Source organism: Typopeltis vanoorti, chromosome 13 (genome assembly GCF_054136105.1).
Source record: "Typopeltis vanoorti isolate ZY-2024b chromosome 13, IOZ_Tvanoo_1.0, whole genome shotgun sequence".
Taxonomy (NCBI): Eukaryota; Metazoa; Arthropoda; class Arachnida; order Uropygi; family Thelyphonidae; genus Typopeltis; species Typopeltis vanoorti.
Genome location: NC_143561.1, coordinates 59,601,215 through 59,623,418, shown reverse-complemented (window position 1 = coordinate 59,623,418; position 22,204 = coordinate 59,601,215). Strand labels below are relative to the sequence as shown.

At 35.2% G+C, this 22,204-nt stretch overlaps 1 protein-coding gene across 17 annotated transcripts in view; it reads right to left on the bottom strand.

The window, feature by feature from the left end:
- The window catches only part of LOC150100204 (uncharacterized), a 566,343-nt gene that overhangs the window by 425,012 nt on the left and 119,127 nt on the right, over positions 1-22,204 (bottom strand). For 12 of the 17 annotated variants that reach the window (XM_090402857.1, XM_090402872.1, XM_090402873.1 and 9 more), the window contains one exon: positions 9,952-10,011. The exons of 2 other annotated variants lie outside the window; for them this stretch is intronic. In XM_090402857.1, the coding sequence (XP_090258983.1) occupies positions 9,952-9,967 (16 nt within the window). In that variant the 5' untranslated portion in view covers positions 9,968-10,011. Of the gene's footprint in view, positions 1-9,951; positions 10,012-15,775; positions 15,849-22,204 lie in introns of all 17 variants that reach the window. 3 more of the 17 variants (XM_090402864.1, XM_090402868.1, XM_090402869.1) reach the window with 2 other exon arrangements.

Sequence of the window (22,204 nt, the reverse complement as noted above, 5' to 3'; positions counted from 1 at the left end):
TAAAGAAAGAAAAAATAAAAGGAAACAAAGAGAAAGTATACAAGATTGAGAGAGAAGAAGAAGAAGAAAGAACATTGTATGCCAATTCCACAATAAGAGGTGTGTTTGATGAAACCCTGATGAAACAAATGATGTTTAACTGGTATGACGATTCAAGATATTAATGATACTATTAGTATCATTAATATCTTGTATCTCGAAAGGGTACCCCCCCCCCTTCGAGTCATCAGAATTCAAGAACTGGCCTAGCAGTCCGAAACTCGGGGAATAGGTGCTGGGGGGAGGGGGAATCCCCCTTTTGAGTCTTCGAAATTCCAGTCATCAGAATTCAAGGAGAACCGGCCTACCGGTCTGGAACTCTGGGATTTACCCGCCAGGGTGGAACCCTCCCCTTTCAAGTCTTCAAAATTCAATTCATCAAAATGCAAGGATAACCGGCCTACAGTCTGGAACACGTGGGGGATTGGGTGCCGTAGGCACCAGGGATAAAAAGTATGGGAATAAAAAGGCATTAGCCAATTTTTTTTTTTTTTAAATAATGATAATAATCCTGAAAACAGACACGGGCAAAAATGCTAACATCATTCTAAACCATACAGATTATAAAACCAGTCCACTTACAACTCAACCTGCATGCAGATGACATCCACCTGTAGACTTGTAAAAAATGTCACTTACTGGCCAGCAGATGTGACAAACAAACCAAAACTTGACAATTCCCGACTCTCCCCCATCCCATATTTATGGACTGCCAAAAAAATCCATATAGAAGATGTACCACTACGTCGAATTGTAGATGCCATCAACTTACCCACCTACAAACTAGCCAAACATTTAGTCAAAGTGCTCTCTCTCAAACTAATGGCAATACCTCATCACATAAAAAAAACTCAGCCATTTTAAGTCCAGTATACAAGACTTGATGCTCCTTAACAATGACCTAATAGTCAGTTTCAATGTCTACTTCTAATTCACTGTCTTTTGAACATCCAAGGATCCAATTCACAACAAAAACAGAAAGCAACAACAAACTGCCTTTCCTAGATACCCTGGTTACAAGACAACCAGGGATCTCCGACCTTCACGGCCTACAGAAAACCCACACAAATACAGGTAAATACATCCATCATCAGTCACCTCACACACCCCCCCTCCACAACAATACAGAACTATAAAAACCTTAGTCCACCAGGCAAAATTAATTTGCTCTGATAACACTGCACTTATCACAGAACTCGCCCACATAACCTTTTAGGCCAATGGCTACACCTCCCACCAGATATTGAGAATTCTATCACCATGTACCCACACCCCCAACTCCCTCCTTCCAAATATAGATTACAGCAAATCCATTACCGTCACTTATATTTGACATCTCAGAAAAAGTGGCCAAGATCTTAAAAAAGCACAATCTGGTGATCACTTATAAACTGCACAGAAAGCTAGCAACCCTTATCTGCTCCCAAAGCTACAGCTACAGGATTTATCTAGAATGTATCAGGCACAGGGCAACCAACATCCACACATCAGAGCACCAGGACTACATCCGTTTCCACCACTATGGCTGCTCAGAATTAGCAGACCATGCCCTTGATACCAAGCACAGGATCCCTTGGTGGAATTCGAACCCACAGCCTCTTGATGCGCTAACCACTCGGCTAACCAGGCTGGCTATCTATTCTCCCCGAAAATTGTATTTTCAGGGAGAATAGATAGAGCAGTGAGTAGTGTTCTACCTATTCTGACGATGAGAAAAAAGAAGTGTAGAAATTCAGAAGGAAGGCAGAATAGATAAAATGTAACAGTGAGTTTTGTTTTATGTGTTCTGATGATGATTGGATGAAAAGAAGAATGAGGCATCACTGGAAAATCCAGTTTAGGTCTGAGGAATGAAACAGGAGAAAGAATGTTGGAGTTTTGTTGAAAACAGTTGCTTTATTGCAAACACTTGCTTCCAACAACATAAGAAGATTGTACACATGGACTTCACCTAATGGAGAATACAGAAATCAGATATTGTTGTCAGCAGTAGGTGGAGGAATGCCATCCACCCAACTAAAACACTACCAAGGTACAGACCGTGAGACAGATCATGAATTATTAATAGCTGGAGTTAAATTGAAATTAAGGGCTAAGAAGAAGAAACAAAAGGACAGTATCAGATTTGATTTAGATCATACAAATGAAGCATTTAAAGTTGAAGTCGGTAAGAAATTAAAGTTTGGAGAAGACAGGAAGAGAATTAGAAGAACTGTGGGAAGCAACAAAATGCACAGTCATAGAAGTAGCAAAGAATACTCTTAATAAAGCAACAAGATTGCAAATGGTTGTCAGAGAAAGCTATTCAAATAGCAGAGGAAAGAAGAAAATGAAAACTTCAGAGAAACAAAGAGAGAATTAAACAACTGAGTGCAGATTTCGAAAGCCAGGCTAGGAAAGACATCTAAACAAAAGTTAAGCAAATTGAAGAAAGCAATATTATGGGTAGAACAAGAGATCTGTTTAGAAAAATAAATGAGGTTACAGGGAAGTTTATCCCTAGATAAGAAGTTGTAAAAAGTAATTCAGGTCAATGAGACCAAATAGCAAACATGAGACAGATTATGGAAGGAACAAGAGAATTTCAGAAGGACGTATTCATTTGTTTTATTGATTATAAGAAAGCTTTTGATTGTGTGGATCACAACAGACTGTAGATTGTAATGCGATTAATGGGAATACCTGAACATCTAATTCTCTTGATAAGAGAGCTATATGACAACCAAAAAGCTTTAGTAAAAACAGTCTTTGGAGAAAGTGTTCGAGTGGGAAAAGGGGTGCGGCAGGGTTGCATACTGTTGCCCTACCTTTTTAATATTTATAGTGAAAATGTTATGAGAGTGGCTGATTTAGACAAAGATCCCACTGAAATTAAGATTGATGGCAGAAAAATAAATAATTTAAGATAAGCAGATGATACAACCCTCAGCAGAAACTAAGGAAGATCTGTAGCAGCTGATTGTATTGGTTAAAACAGAAAGTAACAAAGTCAGGCTTAATTTAAACATAAGCAAAACAAAAATGATGGCTTCTGGCAATTTAAATGAATTTATAATAGAGGGAGATAAAATAGAAATCATTGAAAGTTATGATTTACTGAGGTCCAGAATCAGAAATGATGGTAAATGTGAAGATGAAATTAAAAGGATAGTCATGAGAAAAAAAGCAATGTTAAACCTGGCAAAAATTATGAAATATAGAGGTGTGAGTAGGGCCACGAAAGTTAGAATTTCCAGTAGTGATGTATGGATATGAAAGCTGGATTATTAAGAAGAAAGCAAATTGATTCATTTGAATTCTTAAGTCTCCACACTCATAATTCAAATGAATCAATTTGCTTTCTTCTTAATAATCCAGCTTTCACATCCATACATCACTACTGGAAATTCTAACTTTCGTGGCCTTACTCACACCTCTATATTACCTGCAAGAATGACCAATAAAAAGGTTTTAAAGAATATACAGACAGAATGCTCCTTGGAGGCAATGATTGTTAAACAGGAGTTGATGTACTTTGGACATATTATGTGAGCTGATGGATCATTGGAAAAGGCAGTTATATTGGGGAAGATTGAGGGAATGAGAAGAAGAGGAAGACCACTAAAGAGTTGGATGGACGCTATATACAAGAACGTTTTCAAACCAGTTTTAACTTATGGATCTGAGGAGCTGGGTGTATTGCTTGATATAATGCCTCATTGACACCATATAAATGTAGTGTTTTGAATAGCGTTTTAAAAATGCTATTCAAAATGTTTTATAGCGCTTGTGGTCCAAATTTAATAGCGGCTGCCATTCAGTTTTACAGAACCCAAACATCACTCTCTCTCTCACACACACATATGCGCGCACGCACACACACACACACACACACACACACACACACACACACACACACACAGTGTCTGTTAAAATAATGAGAATTTGTATAAAAATAAAGAGCAACTATAGGAAGACGAATCATTTTATTTTCAATTTAATCTCCTCTTAACTTAATACAAACATTTACGTAACTTAACTCATACATATTTTTGAAACATTGCTTATACTTTAAATGGTATAGCATTGAACTCAGTAATCACATACTTATGCATGAACTCCAAGTTAAATTGGAATTCTTTGAATGTTGTTTTAAATTTTGGAAACAGAACAGTCTTTCAAAGTCAAATCTGGCTAATATGGAGGGTTTTGAAGCAAGAAACTGTTTCACATTTAACACATGAATGTGCAGGAGCATTGTCATGCAACAGCAACAATCAGCTGTTGTTTGGTATTGCTCCCATCTCACTTATCTCGTGCGCTGATTCAGGCACTGCATGACACCAAGATAACACTGACTTAACTGTTAGGCCCTCCAGAATAATTCTTTATGAACACTTCCATAAATGTCAAGAAAAATAAAATAATAATAATAATAATCAGCATTGTTTTCTGGTTATGGACCATCTTCTACTGAATACATAAAATCTCAAAATCATGTGAACCCTCAGAAACTTCATGCATGTGATAGGCAGTTATCCTCATACACCATTTTATGATCATTAAATCTTTTTCAAAGAGATTTGTCAAGTTTAACATAAAATTTTATCACCACTCATTTCATTTTTGTATTTTTGACACAAGGCACTAACATCTGTGTCACTAATGAAACTATTGTGTGTGTGTGTGTGTGTGTGTGTAGGATTTAGCACTCCTTAAAGATAACTTGTTTGTATTTTAGTTCATAATATTACTGTAGTTTTTGTTTTATACAAATGTGATTGACTGAGCTATTTATTTTGTAAGTAAAACTTGTATTTGCAGCCATGCCTTGCAGATGAACTGCAGTCAAAAATAATAGGAGAAAAGCAGGTGGCTGTTCATTTGAAGCAGTCTGGTGTGAAATTAAGGCCAGTAAGGTAAAACATATAATTGGTTGTTGCTATAGGACAGGGAGTTCCACGGATGATCTGGAAGACATGCATTGCCAAATTAGTACAATGAGTACAGGTCGAGTGATTATTATGAGGGACTTCAACTAGGGAGATATAAACTGGAAGGAAGAAAGATCACATGGCAAGAAAGAAATGGAATTTATACACCTACTGGGAGATAATTACTTGAAGCAGCATGTGATGGAGAGAACTAGGAGCATGAGAGTATTAGACCTGGCCATAGGATCAAAAGAGCTATCCATAACCAATATGACTGCATTGTCTCTGATTGGTGAAAGTGACCAAGTGGTCTTGACTTGGGAGATTGTACAACATGAGGAATGTTCTGTCAAGAAGGGGTATATGTAGGTATACAAGGCAAGTGATTATGACAAGCTTAGGAAGAAGCTTAGATCTGTGCCATGGCATAAAAGGGTAAGGATGTTAGCATTGCATGGGAAATAGAGGAATATAGAGAAAGCAATATTAAATTGTATACCCAAGGTAAGGAGGGTTATTCAAGTAGGGGTTAGGTGGATGAGTAATATCATTAAGCATGAGCAGCAGAAGAAGAAAATGCTATGAAGGATATATATAAAGAGAAAGGTGACCAGCAAACTAATGAACAGTACAAGGCTCGAAGGTGATCACAGCATGGCAAAATCAGATTACAAGAAGAATCTAGCAGAGCAGAGTAGGCCAAAGGAAATCCCAAAGAGTTCTTTCGTTATGTGACAAGTAAGAAGAAGAATGACTATGGAAGATTAACCTTAATGAGTGATGATGGTCACAAGGAGACAGAAGTGGATAAAATAGTTGACTTACCGAATGACCATTTTGCAAGCATATATCTTCCTAGTGAGATTACTGCTTTAACTAATGTGACAGACACTAATGTAGGAACAGAGGTGGATGAATTGGAGGTTCTTAGGATATTGCAGAATCTCAATGTAAATACAGCTGTGGGATTAGATAGGATGTTTTGCAAGGATGCAAGGTGGTAGTGCCTCTGACTAGGCTTTAAGTCTCTGCTCTGGTAGAATTCCAAGGAAGTGGAAAAAAAGCAAAATAATTCCCTTGCATAAGGGAGGTTCTAAGACTATAGTAGCAAATTATAACCAACCAGTATCTCAGTTATGGTGGTAAAAGTACTAGAAAAATTGGTAAAAAAAAAATTCAAGAATGGGTGGATAAAAATATGATACTGTATGAGGGGCAAAATGGCTTTGTGAAGGGTCAGTTGTGCCTTAGTAATTTACAAACTTTTTATAATAGAGTAACAGCTGATTTGGATAAAGGAAATGGCTACATGATTTTTCTACATTTTGCAAAGGCATTTGACAGAATACCACATGGAACTTACGCAAATTACAATGCAAATAGGAATGGATACAACACTGGTTAAGTGGATGAGAGAGCAGCTGCTGGACAAATATCAAAAAGTGATATGAAGGGACAGAAGCAAGGTGAAAACAGGTGACTAGTGGTGTGCTGCAAGGTTCAGTGCTGGGACCATTGTTGTTTAATTTGTATATTATAGGAAATAACCTGAAAGAAAATATTCAGTTGTTTGCTGACGATGTGAAATTAGGTAGAGTAATAGATAATCAAGGCAATGTGAAGAGCTTGCAGGATGATTTAAATATTCTGTCAGTATGGGCAAAAGTTAATAGGTGTGAGTTTAATGTCAAGAAATGTAAAGTTATGCATTTGAGGATAAATAGATTACAAGCAGTTCATCACGTTGATAGCACTGAACTCCAAGAAATAGATGAAGCTAGAGATTTAGAGGTGGTGGTAGACAGAGAGTTAAAGTTTAGAGGACATATTACTAAGATAGCTCATAAGATCACTTGGGTATTGAAGAACACATTAACAAGAGATAAGAAATTACTCTTTATGAGGCCTTGATACTCCCATCTGGATTACTGTGCTCATGTCTGGTCCCATGGGTTTTTTGGGGACGTGGAAGCAGTGGAGAATATTCAGAGGCAAGTGAACAAGACAGTGAATGGTCTGTAGAATGTTCCCTATGAAGATAGATTAAGGGTTTGTGGGTTGCAGAAAAAGAGAGGATATGATAGAAACATTTCAATTGGTTAAAGGGTTTTATAGGATTGATGCAGGAAAAATGTTTCAGCCACTGGATGGAGGGACCGGAACAAGGGGTCATCCCTGGAAATTGAATAAAGGTGTGGTTAGTAGGATGTGAGGACTACATTTTTTGCTTATACAGTTGTGAATGAGTGGAATGGGTTGCCAGAGTCAGTTGTGTTTTGTCTGTTAATAGGTTCAAGAAAAGGTATGATAGATTGTGTGGATAGTTTGGGTCACCCACGACGAGTCCTCGGACTCCATGGAGGTGCCCGTAAAATAATAATTGGAATGGACTCTGCATTTAAGCCTCTTATGAGCACACTATATATCCTCATGTTTTTGACTGAATTTTTCATGTTCTTCCTCTTGGCTTTTTTTCCTTCTACTTGTCCCCTCCATTATTTCTCTAAGCTGTCTTCCATGCCTCAGGATGTCCAATTAGGTTTTTCTTTTCTTATTGATGTGGTTCAGTGTTCGCAGAAAGAACAATCAAATAAAAGACGTAGAACATCTGAAGATGATATGGAAGAAATTCACTATGTGAAACAGCTGATAAAATTATTAAAAGTTATGCTAAAAATAACTCATTAAAATAAAATTACCTTCTAGGTCTCTTCTGTTTATTTTTAACTTTCATTTTGTGTGTTAGTTTCCTTAACAATGTTCGTTTCGCAATAAAAACAACATGTTTCCCCATGGAGGTGCTCGTACAATAATAATTGGAATGGATTCTGCATTTAAGTCTCTTATGGGCACACTATATACAGGGTGTTCGGGATAAATTTGACATATTTATAATTAATTATATTTTTCCGTAAGTTACATGTGTTAACACACACTTCTCTTCATTTAAAAGTTTGGACCCTTCTTCATTCATATACAAGATGTCAGAAAGGATGGATAGCTGGAACCCACCTGAATCATGGAAGAGAATAACTTGTATCATGATGATTCGTGCCCGCCATCAAAATAAGGATATTACGACTGCTGCCCAATGCTCCCTGAATACAGTAAAAACAATCAGGCATGAACTAGAGACTTGCAATGGTGACTACGAGGATGTAGCAAGAAGAAAGATCCCTAGCAGACGATCTGATTGCGTTCGTACAGCAGAATTCCTCGCAAATCTGCAGGAACAGGTGTTGAAGAACCCTGGCATTGGAATTCGGGCTTTGTTCGTGGAGTTGCTAACTGTAGTCAAGCCCTGGATAACAAGGGTAGCCAATGGTAGGCCGTATGTATGGCAGCAGGATTCGGCCCCTTGCCACACCTCTGGGAAAAGTCAAAAATGGTTGTCTGAAAATTTCTACGACTTCACCAGTCCAAATGTTTGGCCTCCAAACTCCCCAGACCTTAACCCCATGGATTATTTTGTATGGGGCGCAGTTGAAAAAGACACCAATCGCACTTCCAGTAATACAAAAGCCCAGTTAATGGATAAAATTAAAACAGTTTTTGCGGCCCTTCCCAGGGAGACTGTAGCATCAGCTTGTTCGAGGTTCCGAAGCAGAATTGAAGCTGTGATCGATGCTAATGGTGGTTATTTTGAGTAAATCTTGTTGATAGTATTGTAATTAACTCTGCCTGTAATGTTTTTTTGTCAATTCATTAAATTTAATAGATACAAAGAAGATTTTCTTTTTCCTTACGAAACTGTCAAATTTATCCCGAACACCCTGTATATCCTCATGTTCTCAAGCCAGTTTGTTTACAGGATGAAAAAAAAAATCAAGTTATTAGAGAAGGGAGGAAAGCCTCTCATCAGTATGAGAGGCTTTCCTTCCTTCTCTGTTGTGAAAGCCTTTATTTCAGAGAAATGTTCCTTTCATCAGAATGAGAACAGAGCTCAGGTCTCTTTCAACCAAAGAATGCATGTCACATTCTCTCAGCTGCTCTCTAAGACAGAATAAACTATATTTTCATCTACCGTTAATTTCACATTCACCATCCATTTGTTCTGTTTTTATAGAAGGTATGGGAAAATCCTAATTTCTAAGAAAAATGTTTGAAATTGTACAAACATTCTTAGCAAATCAATACATGTGCAATTTGAAAAATCCATGCAAAAAATTCAGACATATTTATTTTAGAGATCTATTTAAGTAAAAATCTTCATATAAATGCATCCAATACTGAAATATTACAGGATTATAGCTATTTGAAATTTAAAAACAGGTCATTTGAAATTCTAAAGGCATAACTCAGTGACAGTTCATAATCAGACATAACTTTGGAGGCTTTTAAAAGAGTTCTATTTGAGTAAAGGGGGAAAAAAAACCTTCACATAAACATTCATCTGATACAGAAGGTTATAAGCTGTCTGAACTTAAAATAAAATAACTGTTCAGACTGGAAGGTCATAATGATTAGTATAAGCACTTCAAACAAAACCACTGATATGAAACAGTTATTTGGAAGTTAGTTTGGAAGAGTTATTGAGCTATTGCTGTTTAGATAAAAACTTATCATTTTTTTAAATTTAAACATCCACATTCTGGGTGTTCCGTATCAAATACATCTATTTACTTTATTTTTTTTTGGTTTTTTGTTTTACTCTAAAAGATACCTGAAATACTTCATTGATTTTTTTTTTACATGTAATTCTAAAACTGCGCGCGCGCGCGCACGCACACACACACAGTAACCGTACTTTACAGTCAAACTGAAAAATTAAGGGACTATCACTCTTAAAACAAGTTCTATGTAAACAAGTATTCTTAATTGTAAACAAATATTATTACATTAATATTTGCAAACTTTTTTTCATGCTTATCAGTTTCAGATATGTGAGATTTTGTCAAAATTTCCCAATAAATATGTTAAAAAAACTTTTTGGAATCAGTATTTCCCTGGTGAAGTGAGCTATAATCAACAAATTTTTATCCTATTTAATATTACTTACTCTCAGACTTGGCCATGAGGTCTATTAACAAAACTTGTTTCCTGTACACATATCCATTTACTATAGGGAAAAAGAAAAAAAATGAGTACTAATAAAATCCTCATTCTCATCAAATAAATGATAAGTAACATAATAAAGAAGTTCAAATATGACTCAGTGTCAAACATCATCCACTGAACAAAAAAAGTCCATATTATAAAATGGAAAGGAGTGGAAAGTTCAAGTTTAAAATAATCTGTATCAGCACATTAAGCAAAGGCAGTTTGGTTGACACATCTGCTCTCCAACCAACGGGTTGTGGGTTCAAATTCCACTGTAAGCATTGATCTTTAGCTAGGAGATGAATTTCATCACCCAGTGTGAGACCACTGAAGTACTTATTGGAAGCCTGAAGTGCCTTGAAAAAGTTCCATGTTTCATTTCTAGAACAGTTTCTGGACTATGTAGAAATAAATAAAAAACACAAAAAATATATACAAAAAAATTAATAAAAAAATCCTTAGCCCACTCATGGTACTAATGTACTATAGGCTTACAATGTTTCATGAGTGGGAACCGCATAAAAAAATGCAGATTATAAACACTACCAGAGATAGCAACACTGCATTACCTCTAAGTTGAAATAATACATCCTTCTGGTACATCCTTCATTGTTGATATACAACTTAAGTGTAAGCTATATAAAAATTTATATCACTAGCATATAAGGTTCCATGTAGATATAGAAAGCAGAAGTTTTGTTGCCAATCATATTACATGCTTCAAGATCAATCAATCCCCTTCTCTGCAAAACTTACAGAGATCCTCAGATTTTCTTGATTTATCATGATAAACATGCTTTTGAGTAAATTTATCTAAACAGCTTCTTACACTACCCTGTCAATATTACATAATTTAAAATTTTTTCAAAAGTAATTATACATCCAGAATATCCTTATGTTTAATTGACCTTTATGATCTTGGATCCTCTTGTGTACTTAAGCATACACAAGAGGTTACTAAGAAAACTTAGTAATATGTTTTCTTAGTAACCTCAAACATGATATTAATTTCTATATTGTTTCTAAATTCTTCCAATGATATTTGTTTGGCTTCTGTTACAGCTTTCCTCCATTTATTCCTCTATTTTCTAAGGCTACATATGCTAATCTAGTCAGCATATGTAGACTCATAAAGATCTGATAGCAGAACCTGTGTAGGTGACATCACAATCTTTTTGGCAAGGAGTCATGGAAGTGTTCTTGTAGCCTTACTCATAAAGATCTCCTTGCCAAAAAGATTGTGATGTCACCTAAACAGGTTCTATTATGAGGCAAGACTACAAGAACACTTCCATGACTGCAACATTCCTATTCCAAAACATTTAAACAATAGAAAACAAAACAACCAAAAGAAAAACAGAATACAAAGTACAGAGAAAACAGAAATAGCAGTCCATGCCCTTGAACAGAAACATACCCCACAAATCAACAAGGCCATAATAATAGACATACAAGAAAATGAAACAATGCTTGCTTACAATATCGGAAACAATAGCCATAAAATATGACAAACTCAATAAACATCCACAGACACTACATAATCTCTGAGAGTTGGAAGCTCCATAACATAAAAATTAGGTCACGACTCCAACCAATAGGAAATAACACAGATATATATCAAAGACAGAAATGCCAAGATGACATGACATAGCCTCCACTTCCCCCACAAGCTCCGAAGATGACGCACTGTCAAAATGGCCCACACCCCGTTAATCCCAACCCTGATCTTACCCCATCATATCCATCCAAAAAAAACACTATTTTCACTCTCCTCCCAAAGTATTCTCTGCCCACCTTTAATAATAAAAAAAAAAAGGTTTTTCAAAACATTCACATACCCCTTGCCTCACCAATAATTCTCCCACATCTCTCTCCCTTCACTTTTTCCAACCTCCCTTCCTTTCAATCGTACTTCCTTCTTTTAACAGTACAATGAATGTATATTGCCACACGCTGAGATGCCGCTCAATAAGACAGCCAGCAACATCCTACAAAGGTATGTCAGAATTTTTCCTCCTATATATTCTTCATATATCTTTCTATATAAAACATCAGTAATGCCCTAAAATTTGAGTAAAAAGCCAATGACATTATAAAAGGGGCACTCCTAAACAAAAATAGGCTAAATAGCTATAAAAATAATATTTACTTAGAGGAGTAACATGGGTTTTTTACCAGAAATAATGCCTACAAATCAAAATGTTTTGTGAACGATAATACCTTTTCTGCAAAGCAGCTAAAGAGAATGCAATTGAATTTTTAGATTAGCATTCAATTTACCATAATAAACTTGTGCAATATTGAAAATGAAAAAATTATTTTCTATATGAAATAGCTGACTGTCACTTTTACACACTTAAAAAAAATCAATTTTTTTTTTTTTTTTTTTTTTTTTTTTTTTTTTTTTTTTTGCTTAGTGGTTTTGTATATTTCTGCTATTTTCTAAAACAACCAAAGAATCTTCAATTGAAACAAGTCTATCACATGCGTGTGTGTGCCGCGTGCACGTGCAGTATTTATGGCTAAGTGTGAGAAACACTTTCAAGAACCAGCAAAATGAAAAACCACTGATAAATTTGCTTGTGTATTTAATTGATAAATGTTAGCATGAATGTGTAGTAAAGGAAAAACTATAATAAAACAGTCACAAAATATATTTAAAAAATGCAAAATTCAATTCAGCTTAGATATGCTAAGCATTACATGCAAATCACCAGAGTTAAAGATCAGTACTATTAACGTAAGAAGCCTGAATGGCAAAGAAAAGGCACTAGCTGAGGAATTAGTTAAGTACCAGATCGACATAATAGGGGTGACTGAAACAAAAAAGATAAAAACTGGTGAGATCATTCTGAGCAACAAATATAAAATGTTATATGGAAATGACAATCAAGGAAAAGAAGTGGTAGCCATAGTATTCAACACAAAATACGAGGCTAATCTTCTTGAATGGTAGGCAGTCTCAAGTAGAGTGATGTGGGCAAATATCAGAATGGGGAATTGGACAATGAGACTTATTTGTGTGTATGGTCCCACAGAAGGTTCTAATAAGGGTAGAAGTGGAGGAATTTTTTGAGGATTTAGAAAAAGCAACTGACACAATGAAAAAGGAAAAGTTGGTCCTTGTTGAGGAACTAAATAGCAGAGTAGGAAATGACTGTCAGACATACAAAAATATTTTGAGAAAATTTGGAGAAAAGAGCAAAAGCTAATAATAATGGCAAATACCTGTTGGATTTCTGCTCAGGACATGGACTGGTTATTAATAACACCATGTTCCAACATAAAAATGTGCACAAATTCACATGGAGAGAAGAGGCAAGGAATAAGAAAAGTCTCATTGACTATGTTATTGTTGATAGTGATGTTTTCTCTGGTGCAGGACACCAGAGTGTACAGAGGATTTGAAATTGGAAGTGATCACTATTTAGTCTTGAGCAGGATAAAAGTGAATTTTATATTGAAAAGAATAACATGTAAGAAAGTTTTAAAGCGAATAAAAGTTGAGCAGCTCACAGATGTGAACTGTAGACTAAAATATACAAAGATTATTCAAGAAAAAATTAAACAGTTTGAGAACAGAAATCAAACCTTGGAGATTCAGTGGCAAGCCTTGAAAAAAACCCTGATTGATTCAGCCAGAGAAGGAAAAGAAGAAAGCATATCAAAAGTTCCTGGCAAATAAGTCAGCTTTTGCTCTTAGAGAACACAGAGACAAATGTAAGAAAGTGAAACACTGTGTAAAACTAGCTAAACAAAAGTCATGGGAGGACATTGGCAAGAACATTGAAAATAAATATCATGAGGGTGGTAAGATATTCTGGAGGTTGTTGAAGAAGCTGAGAAATGGAGGAAAGAGTGCTATAAAAGAGTTAGAGATGATAAAGGTGACATGAAAAGAGGAGAAAAAAATATCCTTGAAGTATGGAGTAATTACTTTGAAAAATTGCTAAATGAAACAAGCAGTGATAGCAGAGTGGTAAAAAAAACACTCAACAGGCACAGTCAGAATACATATCCATACTTGAAATAGAAAAAGCCATCAAAGGCTTGAAATGTGGAAAGGCAGCAGGAGTAGATGATATTAGACCAGAAATGCTGAAGTATGGTGGTATAAAAGTCTTACAGTGGCTGCACTGCATAGTTCAGAAAACCTGGATGGAGGGACAAATTCCCGATGATTGGAGTAGAGCTCTAATAGTACCATATATAAAAAGGGAAATAAAACTGAATATGAGAATTACAGAGGTATTTCCCTACTGAGTGTTCCTGGCAAGATCTATGTAAATATACTTGAGAAACGGTTGAGAAGAATTGTGGAAGAAAAGCTTCGTGAAAAACAAGCTGGATTCAGGCCAAATAGAGGCTGTCAGGATCAGATCTTCACTTTACGACAAATAGTTGAGAAAGCATGGGAATATAACAAAGATCTGTATTTAAGTTTTGTCGATCTGGAAAAGGCATATGACAAGGTGCCAAGAGAGATGCTATTCAAAATGCTACTGCAGTTATATGGTGTCAATGGAGCATTATATCAAGCAATACTTAGTCTTTATTTGAGTTGCAAGTCAGCAGTTAGAATTGAAGGAAGTACAGGAAGATGATTTAATGTTAAATCTGGTGTGAGACAAGGTTGTACATTATCCTCTCTGTTATTCATTATCTATATGGATCACATGAAGGAAAGTGGTATTAAACATGATATCAGAATTGGAGATGTTAATGTCAGCTCGTTGCTTTATGTGGCCGATATTATACTTCTAAATAAATCTGCTACAAGTTTGCAAGATTCCCTGACTAAATTGAATAACTTGTAATAGATATGATATGAAGGTGAGCATTAAAAAGACAAAGACAATGAAAATAGGTAGAATTGTTGAAAATGTCAACTGTGTTGTGAACGGGGAACTTGTGGAACAAGCAAAATATTTCAGCTACTTAGGCACGATTTTTACTGAAGATGGTAAATTAAATATGGAAATAGACAACAGAATAAACAAAGCTGGTATGATATGAAGTCAATTGAATAAATTCATATGGAACAAGAGAGAAATTAGTCGGAACACTAAATTAGCTGTATACAAGACAGTGTCAAAACCAGTTTTAACTTATGAATCTGAGAGCTGGGTCAGAAGTAAAACTTGACCAAAGACAGCAGATATGAGACTCCTGAGAAAGATTAGAGGTGTGAACAGATGGCATCAATGGCAATATCATATTAAAAACCAGGATATTAGGAAAGAACTTGACATTGTCAGCATCCAGGAATGCATTAGCAGAGCTAATCTCAGGTGGTATGGTCACTTAAACAGAATGGGCGAGGAAAGATTAGCAAAGGACGTGCTCTCTGCCTTTGGCTTATGTTACTATGGCAGGAAAACGACCCATAGGAAGTCCAAGATATAAGTGGATTGATACAAGTGCCTTAGACGATAGACATATAAGATCTGATAATGTTGGAGTCTTGACAAGTAACAGGCTGATTTGGAGGACAATTGTAGATATGAAGTTAGTAATGATGTAAATTTTTCATGTAGTACTATCATACCCTGTACATCCCTTGAGGGTACATGTCAGGAATTTGATGATGATGACGACAAATGGCTTGAGATTATCTTTTATTCAAATCAGTGTTACACGCGAATGAACATTATGACCTGTATAACTGAAACATTTCTTATACACAGATTCATTTCTTACTCTGCTATTTAGATCTCATCTCAACCAGATTCTTCCTTTATGTCAGATGACCATGTAATAAAAAAATTTTTTAAAAAATCTACCTTTATCAGAAGTAGCAGTTGAGCTATCAGGGGCGCCATAAACAAAAATTGATGTCACTGTCCAATTTCTCACCTAAAGGAAAATATTATAACATTTACCATGATTTACCTTAAGATGATTTTGACAACAGAAACAACTAGCTATTAATATTATTCTAGAGTGTACATACATCATTAGTATTAGTTTACGCCAGCTTCATTTTGGAACATGGTGAATGATCACATTTTCAGCAGAAATGCATGCAGACTTTTTTTTCAGTGGGGAAAAAAATCTACGCTAATTAGCAAATGTCCATGAAATAATAAGATCAACAGAATATGCAGTACTTGCAGGATGGTGATCATTTAATGATCATAATGCTAGAGAAATGATAGAAAATGGTAAAGTCACAAAGGATGCTACCTATAATTGGAAGTTTTGCTGTTATCAAGTTAACTCTCACAGCAACAAGGCATCGTATGTAAGACACATCATTCAGGAACACCCTCCTTCTAATAGTATAATCAAGAAACACAGACATGTAGGTTAAATAAAGAGAAAGCTCTTTAATAAAATGAAGATGCCTGCTGAAACAAGCGGATAAAGCTCTTTTAATATAACCATACCCCTCCAAGCTAAGTCACAAGCTTGGAGAGATATAATTATATTAAAAGTTGAAGAAAACCGACATTTCAGGAATATACATCTGATGAACCAAGTAGGTTAACATCAATCAGTTTCTATGGAATCCAAGAATATTTTAAAAAATAATAAAATAAAATAAAAACGCCACTGCTTTCTAAATACCACAGAAGATGAACACTGACCATTTATATCTAAGATTTTACAGAAAACTAGTTAGAGCAACAGGATGGCAATGATTGTTCATGAGTTTTAGATCCTTTTTTGGCTTCGGTTAGCCAATATTCTTATTTTATTATTTTATGATGCTACCATAAAGTTCCAGGCCTCATCTAAGGCAATTTACCCTATACAAAATTACACAAACCGCTATCTATGCTACAGCATCTACTACACACATGCATGTGTTCTCTGGTCAGTCTGCCAGTTTTGCAAGAAAATATAGCTTCTGAAACCATGAGACTGGCAAATCCACCTTCAAATGAAAAAGCTCGTACATATTTGGGCTTGAGGTTATAATGTGAGTGGTCAGTATAATTTAGCTCTTGTGTAAAATTGGCGATTTTTATCCGTTTTATTGTGTTTTATAGTATATTAGAGTAGATTTTCGTAATAGAGTATTTAGTATCTTTCCAAAATATTTTTGTGATATTTTAATATTAAATATATCTGTAAAATGGCACCAAAAACATGGAAGAAGGCTAACAAGAACAGCAAAGTAGTGAGTTAAAATGTTTTGTAGACTAAAGATGATATCAAAGAGGATATTGCAAATAATTTAACCTTCAAGATCATGAGGTTAAAGCAGATTACTAGACAGACGAGGAGACTACAGAAATTTGAGCAGTATTTAAAGGAACACAGGAATAAAAAAAAAGTTCAGCAGTAAAATGGAAAACAACAAACCATAGAATGAGGTAAGTTAGTGCATAATAACGAAAATCTGGTAAAGGAAGTTGATTATAAAAAAGAAGGATGTTACTTGGTATGGTGACTACGATAAAACATGCCATTGATGAGCAGGTTATAACGTCAAGTTTTCCCAGAGCAGAAATTAAAAATAAAAATTAGAAGAGTAAAAGAGGTCATAATTCTGGTAGGTACCAATGATTTAACTAGCAATAAATTCAGTATGAGAGAGGACATGAAAAAGTTGTTGGAAGAAGTGAGAGTGAAAAAGTAAAAATCATTAGTATATTACCTAGATATGATGGAAATAAATTACGAAGAAGGGCTATGATGACAAGTGATTCGATGCATACTGTGTAGAAGTGGATGCGTAGCCCCTTCTTATTATAGAATTTATTATGAAGAGAGAATGATTCTCTGTTTGTCCAGGTCGAACCTATCAAGCATGTGTAATGAAATCTGCATAAATAAGGAACTAGATGAGAACAGAAATCTGCAAGTTGTTAAACTGTCATGTAGACCAGAGAGACAAGTGTATGCAAAAGAGTATGCAGGTAATTTATTATGTCTATACATGAATGCTAGGAGTAGAGCAAGGCTTCCCAAACTTTTGAAAACTATAATTTTTCACAACAAACTCGCTTGTAATGCATATTTTAAAAAGGAGGGGTTGAATAAAAAATATCGCTTTACTACTTTTAAAATTTTTATTGAATACACTTAATATATAAATTTATTAATCAGATACATAATGAGGTGTATGTGCCTAGGGCTTGTTCTCTATGTTTGCTGATAATGACACGTTTGATATGTGTTATTTTCAGACGCAGGGTGTTTGATAATTGAAGTTTATTTCGAAATTTGTTTTTAATTCCTATCATTGCAAAAAAAAAAACTTTCCACATGTACGAAGTAGTAAAAGAAAGCATCACTCTTAAAGCTGCAGTAGAAAGTGATCCGCCAAAATCAGTCATGCCCCACCAGCGGGTCGTGACCCACACTTGGGGAATCCCTGGAGTAGAGCTTGTTGCCTTTGTTAATATATTGGAACCTCATATTTTAGACATTAGTGATACTTAGCTATCAGAAGCAAACATACTAACTGGTAATGATTACCTTACCTATCTTTGCATTATTGGCTGATGATGCAGTTAGGTAAGGTAATCAGGAGTGCTGCTGATATGCAGTACTTGCGGAATGATTTGAATGGAATGGAATTGTGGGCATGTGAAAAAGGCTGTCATTTCAATGTTAATAAATGTAAGGTCATGCACTTTGGTGTAATTAGATATCCAATGTTGTATTATATTTGTGGGATTATGCTTGAGGAAACTGATGAAACTAGGATCTTGTTTTAGTAGACAGGAAGTAGAAGTTCAAGGGTCATATAGCAAATATTGTAAATATAACTCAGATAATAATGGCAATGCTAAAACAAACCTTCACACATAACAGGGAAGTGATTTTGCCTCTTTACAAGACTTTGATAAGACCTCACTTGATCAGCAGCACACAGGTCTGATCTCCTGGGATTCAGTGGTGATGATACAGTGGAGAGAGTGCAAAAAAGAATGTCATAAATGATTAGGATTGTGGAATACTGATTATGAAAACAGATTAAGAATTTGTAGGCTGCAGACACTAGCAAACAGATGAAAGAGCAGTGATATGATTGAGACTTACAAACTTCTGAAAGGGTTATACAGAATTTCAATTGATGGAATTTTTCATTTTTATGGAGGGTGGGAAAAGGAAGCAAGGGCATCCTTGGAAGTTTAGAATGAATGCTAGATTTCTCTCTCATAGAGTGGTGCATGATTAGAATGGATTGACTTTAGATGTTATGTGCAAGTAGTGTGAATGGATTCAAAAATAGGTTTGACAGCTGGTGAGAATAGCATAGTCTCCCTTGATGAGTTCCTGACTCCGTGGAGGTTTCTCTTAATAATAATATTCATCATATGAAGAGAATCAGTTCTTTCCTCAAAGGGTGGGATGTCTATGTTCTTTTAAATGCATTATGAGTGGCAAACAGACGTTTTTCTTGTCTTTGAAAATCAAAAATTCAAGATATGAAGCTAAGAGTGATATTCTAACAAAACTCCCACCTCAGTCTTTGTTGCCTTGGAATCACATCTATTATGTTCCTTGAGCAATTAATGGTATGTTCCATATGCATGTACCTTTCATTATAATAAAATCATAGACAACTATTATGTTAGAGTAACAATCATATCAAGGTCATCATCATCTGAAGTTTATGAACATACACAAAAAGAGATAGGTTACATTACAATACACAAAGAAACCTAAAGGAACACTAATTTGGTCAATCATTAACACTACTATGGTATATACGATGCTTTTAAAAAGAGTTTAACATATGGAACAAGGGAAATTACTGCCCAACCACACATGCGAGACTTCTCAATACTTCTGCATATGGCAGAAGGTGAATCCATTCCAATAATAGGATAATCAATGATGAGTGTTTATTATTATGGTGGAAAATTAGCTTTTCGTTTATGAAAATTCTATTTTTTAAAGTGGTAACTATTTTGCTTGTACAACAGTTTGAAAATTTTACATATAAAGTAAGTGATTTCATGTGTTGGTGATAAATTTGAACATTGCCTTATTCCTTTCTCTCCTTCAACATGAATTGACTCTTCTTGACATTGTGCTAGTCAAGGTTCTCGCATCTGTGGTCGGACAGTAGAATTTAAGACTCCTATACATCTCACTCAATGTAACATGAGCATCATTCAAAGAGAGAGCATAAGAATTGCTGACAACATTCAAAATATTAAAACAAGAATTAGACAGCATGAATCATACTTTCAAGTGTCTTGGTAAAGGCTGAGTGAACAGGAAACAACACTATTAATGTTCCAGGGAACTAGGCCAGGTGCAGTTGTGTACTTCAAAAATTATTAATAATATAAAAATAAAGTAAAATATTTATCAAAAAATTTATAGCAATTACTATCCAAAACTAAGAAATGGATATGCAGTTGGTTTGATTAAGATAAGAACAATGTGTTTCACACATTTTAAAGAACAGATGATTAAATATGATTGTGTTTTGCTTGAAGCATGTTAATATTTTTGAATGTTGTAACTAATTCTTTTGCTCTTTCCCTGAATAATGCTCATGTTACAGTGAGCAAAATGTATAGGAGTTGTTAATAATTCTAACTTCCCTAATGTGTGTTAAGCAGTTTTTTTTTAAAAGCATCATTACAATGTTTTATACATTATTGCTTCAGTTGTAAGTATTTGGCTGATCACTGTAGTTTTAAAAAATATTCTGGCGGGTATGAAAAAATATGCCTGTTCAATTTTGCACTATGGCATCTGCGAAAGATAACACTCTTCGCTCAAAAGTAGGCTAGAAAGCATAGCGAAGTGACTGCTTCCATATATTCTGTTGGTAGTTTTCTCACTTGGTTTTACTATAAATTAAAGATACCAAGACATTATATTCTTGGTTTAATCTTTTATCCAAGTGTAAGCAAATAAAGTTTGTGTCTGAAGTATTTAGCTTCTATACATGAGTTGCCTTGTCCTGAAAATACTTCAGATGCAACTGGATAAAGGATTAAACCAAGAATATAATTTTTTGGTATCTTTAATTTATAGTATAACCAAGTGGAAAAACTTACAACAAATATCTCTAATCCAAAGTATTTTAATAATAAGGTGACATCTTTTGGCTACTCATATATGAAAATATGACTTCTGCATTACTTCAACCTCAAGAACATAATTTTTTGGTATCTTTTAACTTATTCCATATATTTTTTTTCAACTTCTCGTATAAAAAGTACAGGAAGGTGTGAACTTAAATCTAATGTAGACTATGAACAGACAGAGGGGAAAAAGTTATTTCTAATATTCAGAAGGGAGAAGAAGAGGGGGAAAGAGAGATCATTACTCTCTCTCTCTCTCCCTTCTAAATATTAGAATTAACTGTTCACAGCAAACATTCAATGATCTTGGTATATTGATGGATAAGAATTTAAAGTTCAAAGGTCACATAGCAAAAGTTGCAAATACAACTAAGAGGATAATTGGCATGTTGAAGCAAACCTTGACATGTAAGGATAAAGAAGTAATTTTGCCTCTTTATAAGGCTTTGATAAGACCACACTTGGATTACTGTGTGCAGATTTGGTCTCCTGGGTTCCAAGGGGATAAGGAAGCTGTGGAAAGGGTGCAAAGAAGAGTTACAAAGACTCTGGTTAACAGGAGAAAGAAGGGTGATATGATTGAGGTCTATAAACTTTTGAATGAGTGTTATTTCATTTCAACTGATGAAATTTTTCGTTTTATGGAAGGCTGGGAGAGAACATGGGGCATCCACGGAAGTTAAGGTTGTTCTAAGTCAAGAAAGGGTTAAGAGCTAGGTTTTTCTCCCAGAGAGCAGTGAGTGAGTGGAATAATTTGCCCTTACGGGTAGTGAGTGCATCTAGTGTGAATGAATTCAAGGGTAGGTATGATAGCTGAATTGGCTAATTTATAGCTTCCCTCGATGAGTCCTTGACTCCCTGGAGGTCTTAAATAATAATGATAATAATTGGGAGACTTCCAATAATGTTCACATTATCCTACAGAATATTACCTCACAGTGTGAAATAATTGCAAGATCATCAAGGTCAACCCCCCCTCCTAACCCACACACGAAAGGTCACAAGACCTACAACAGATAAGTGCTGGGGGGGGGGGGGCAAGAGGGTAAAAATAAAGGAGGAATCTGTTCACATTCTGAACAGCAACTCAGATAAAACCTTGATAAATCATAACAGTGAAAGTTATTGTGACAGTTAATGATTAACACAATCCAATTCCATAAATAAACATGTATAATTATGACAATAATAAATGACATGTAACTG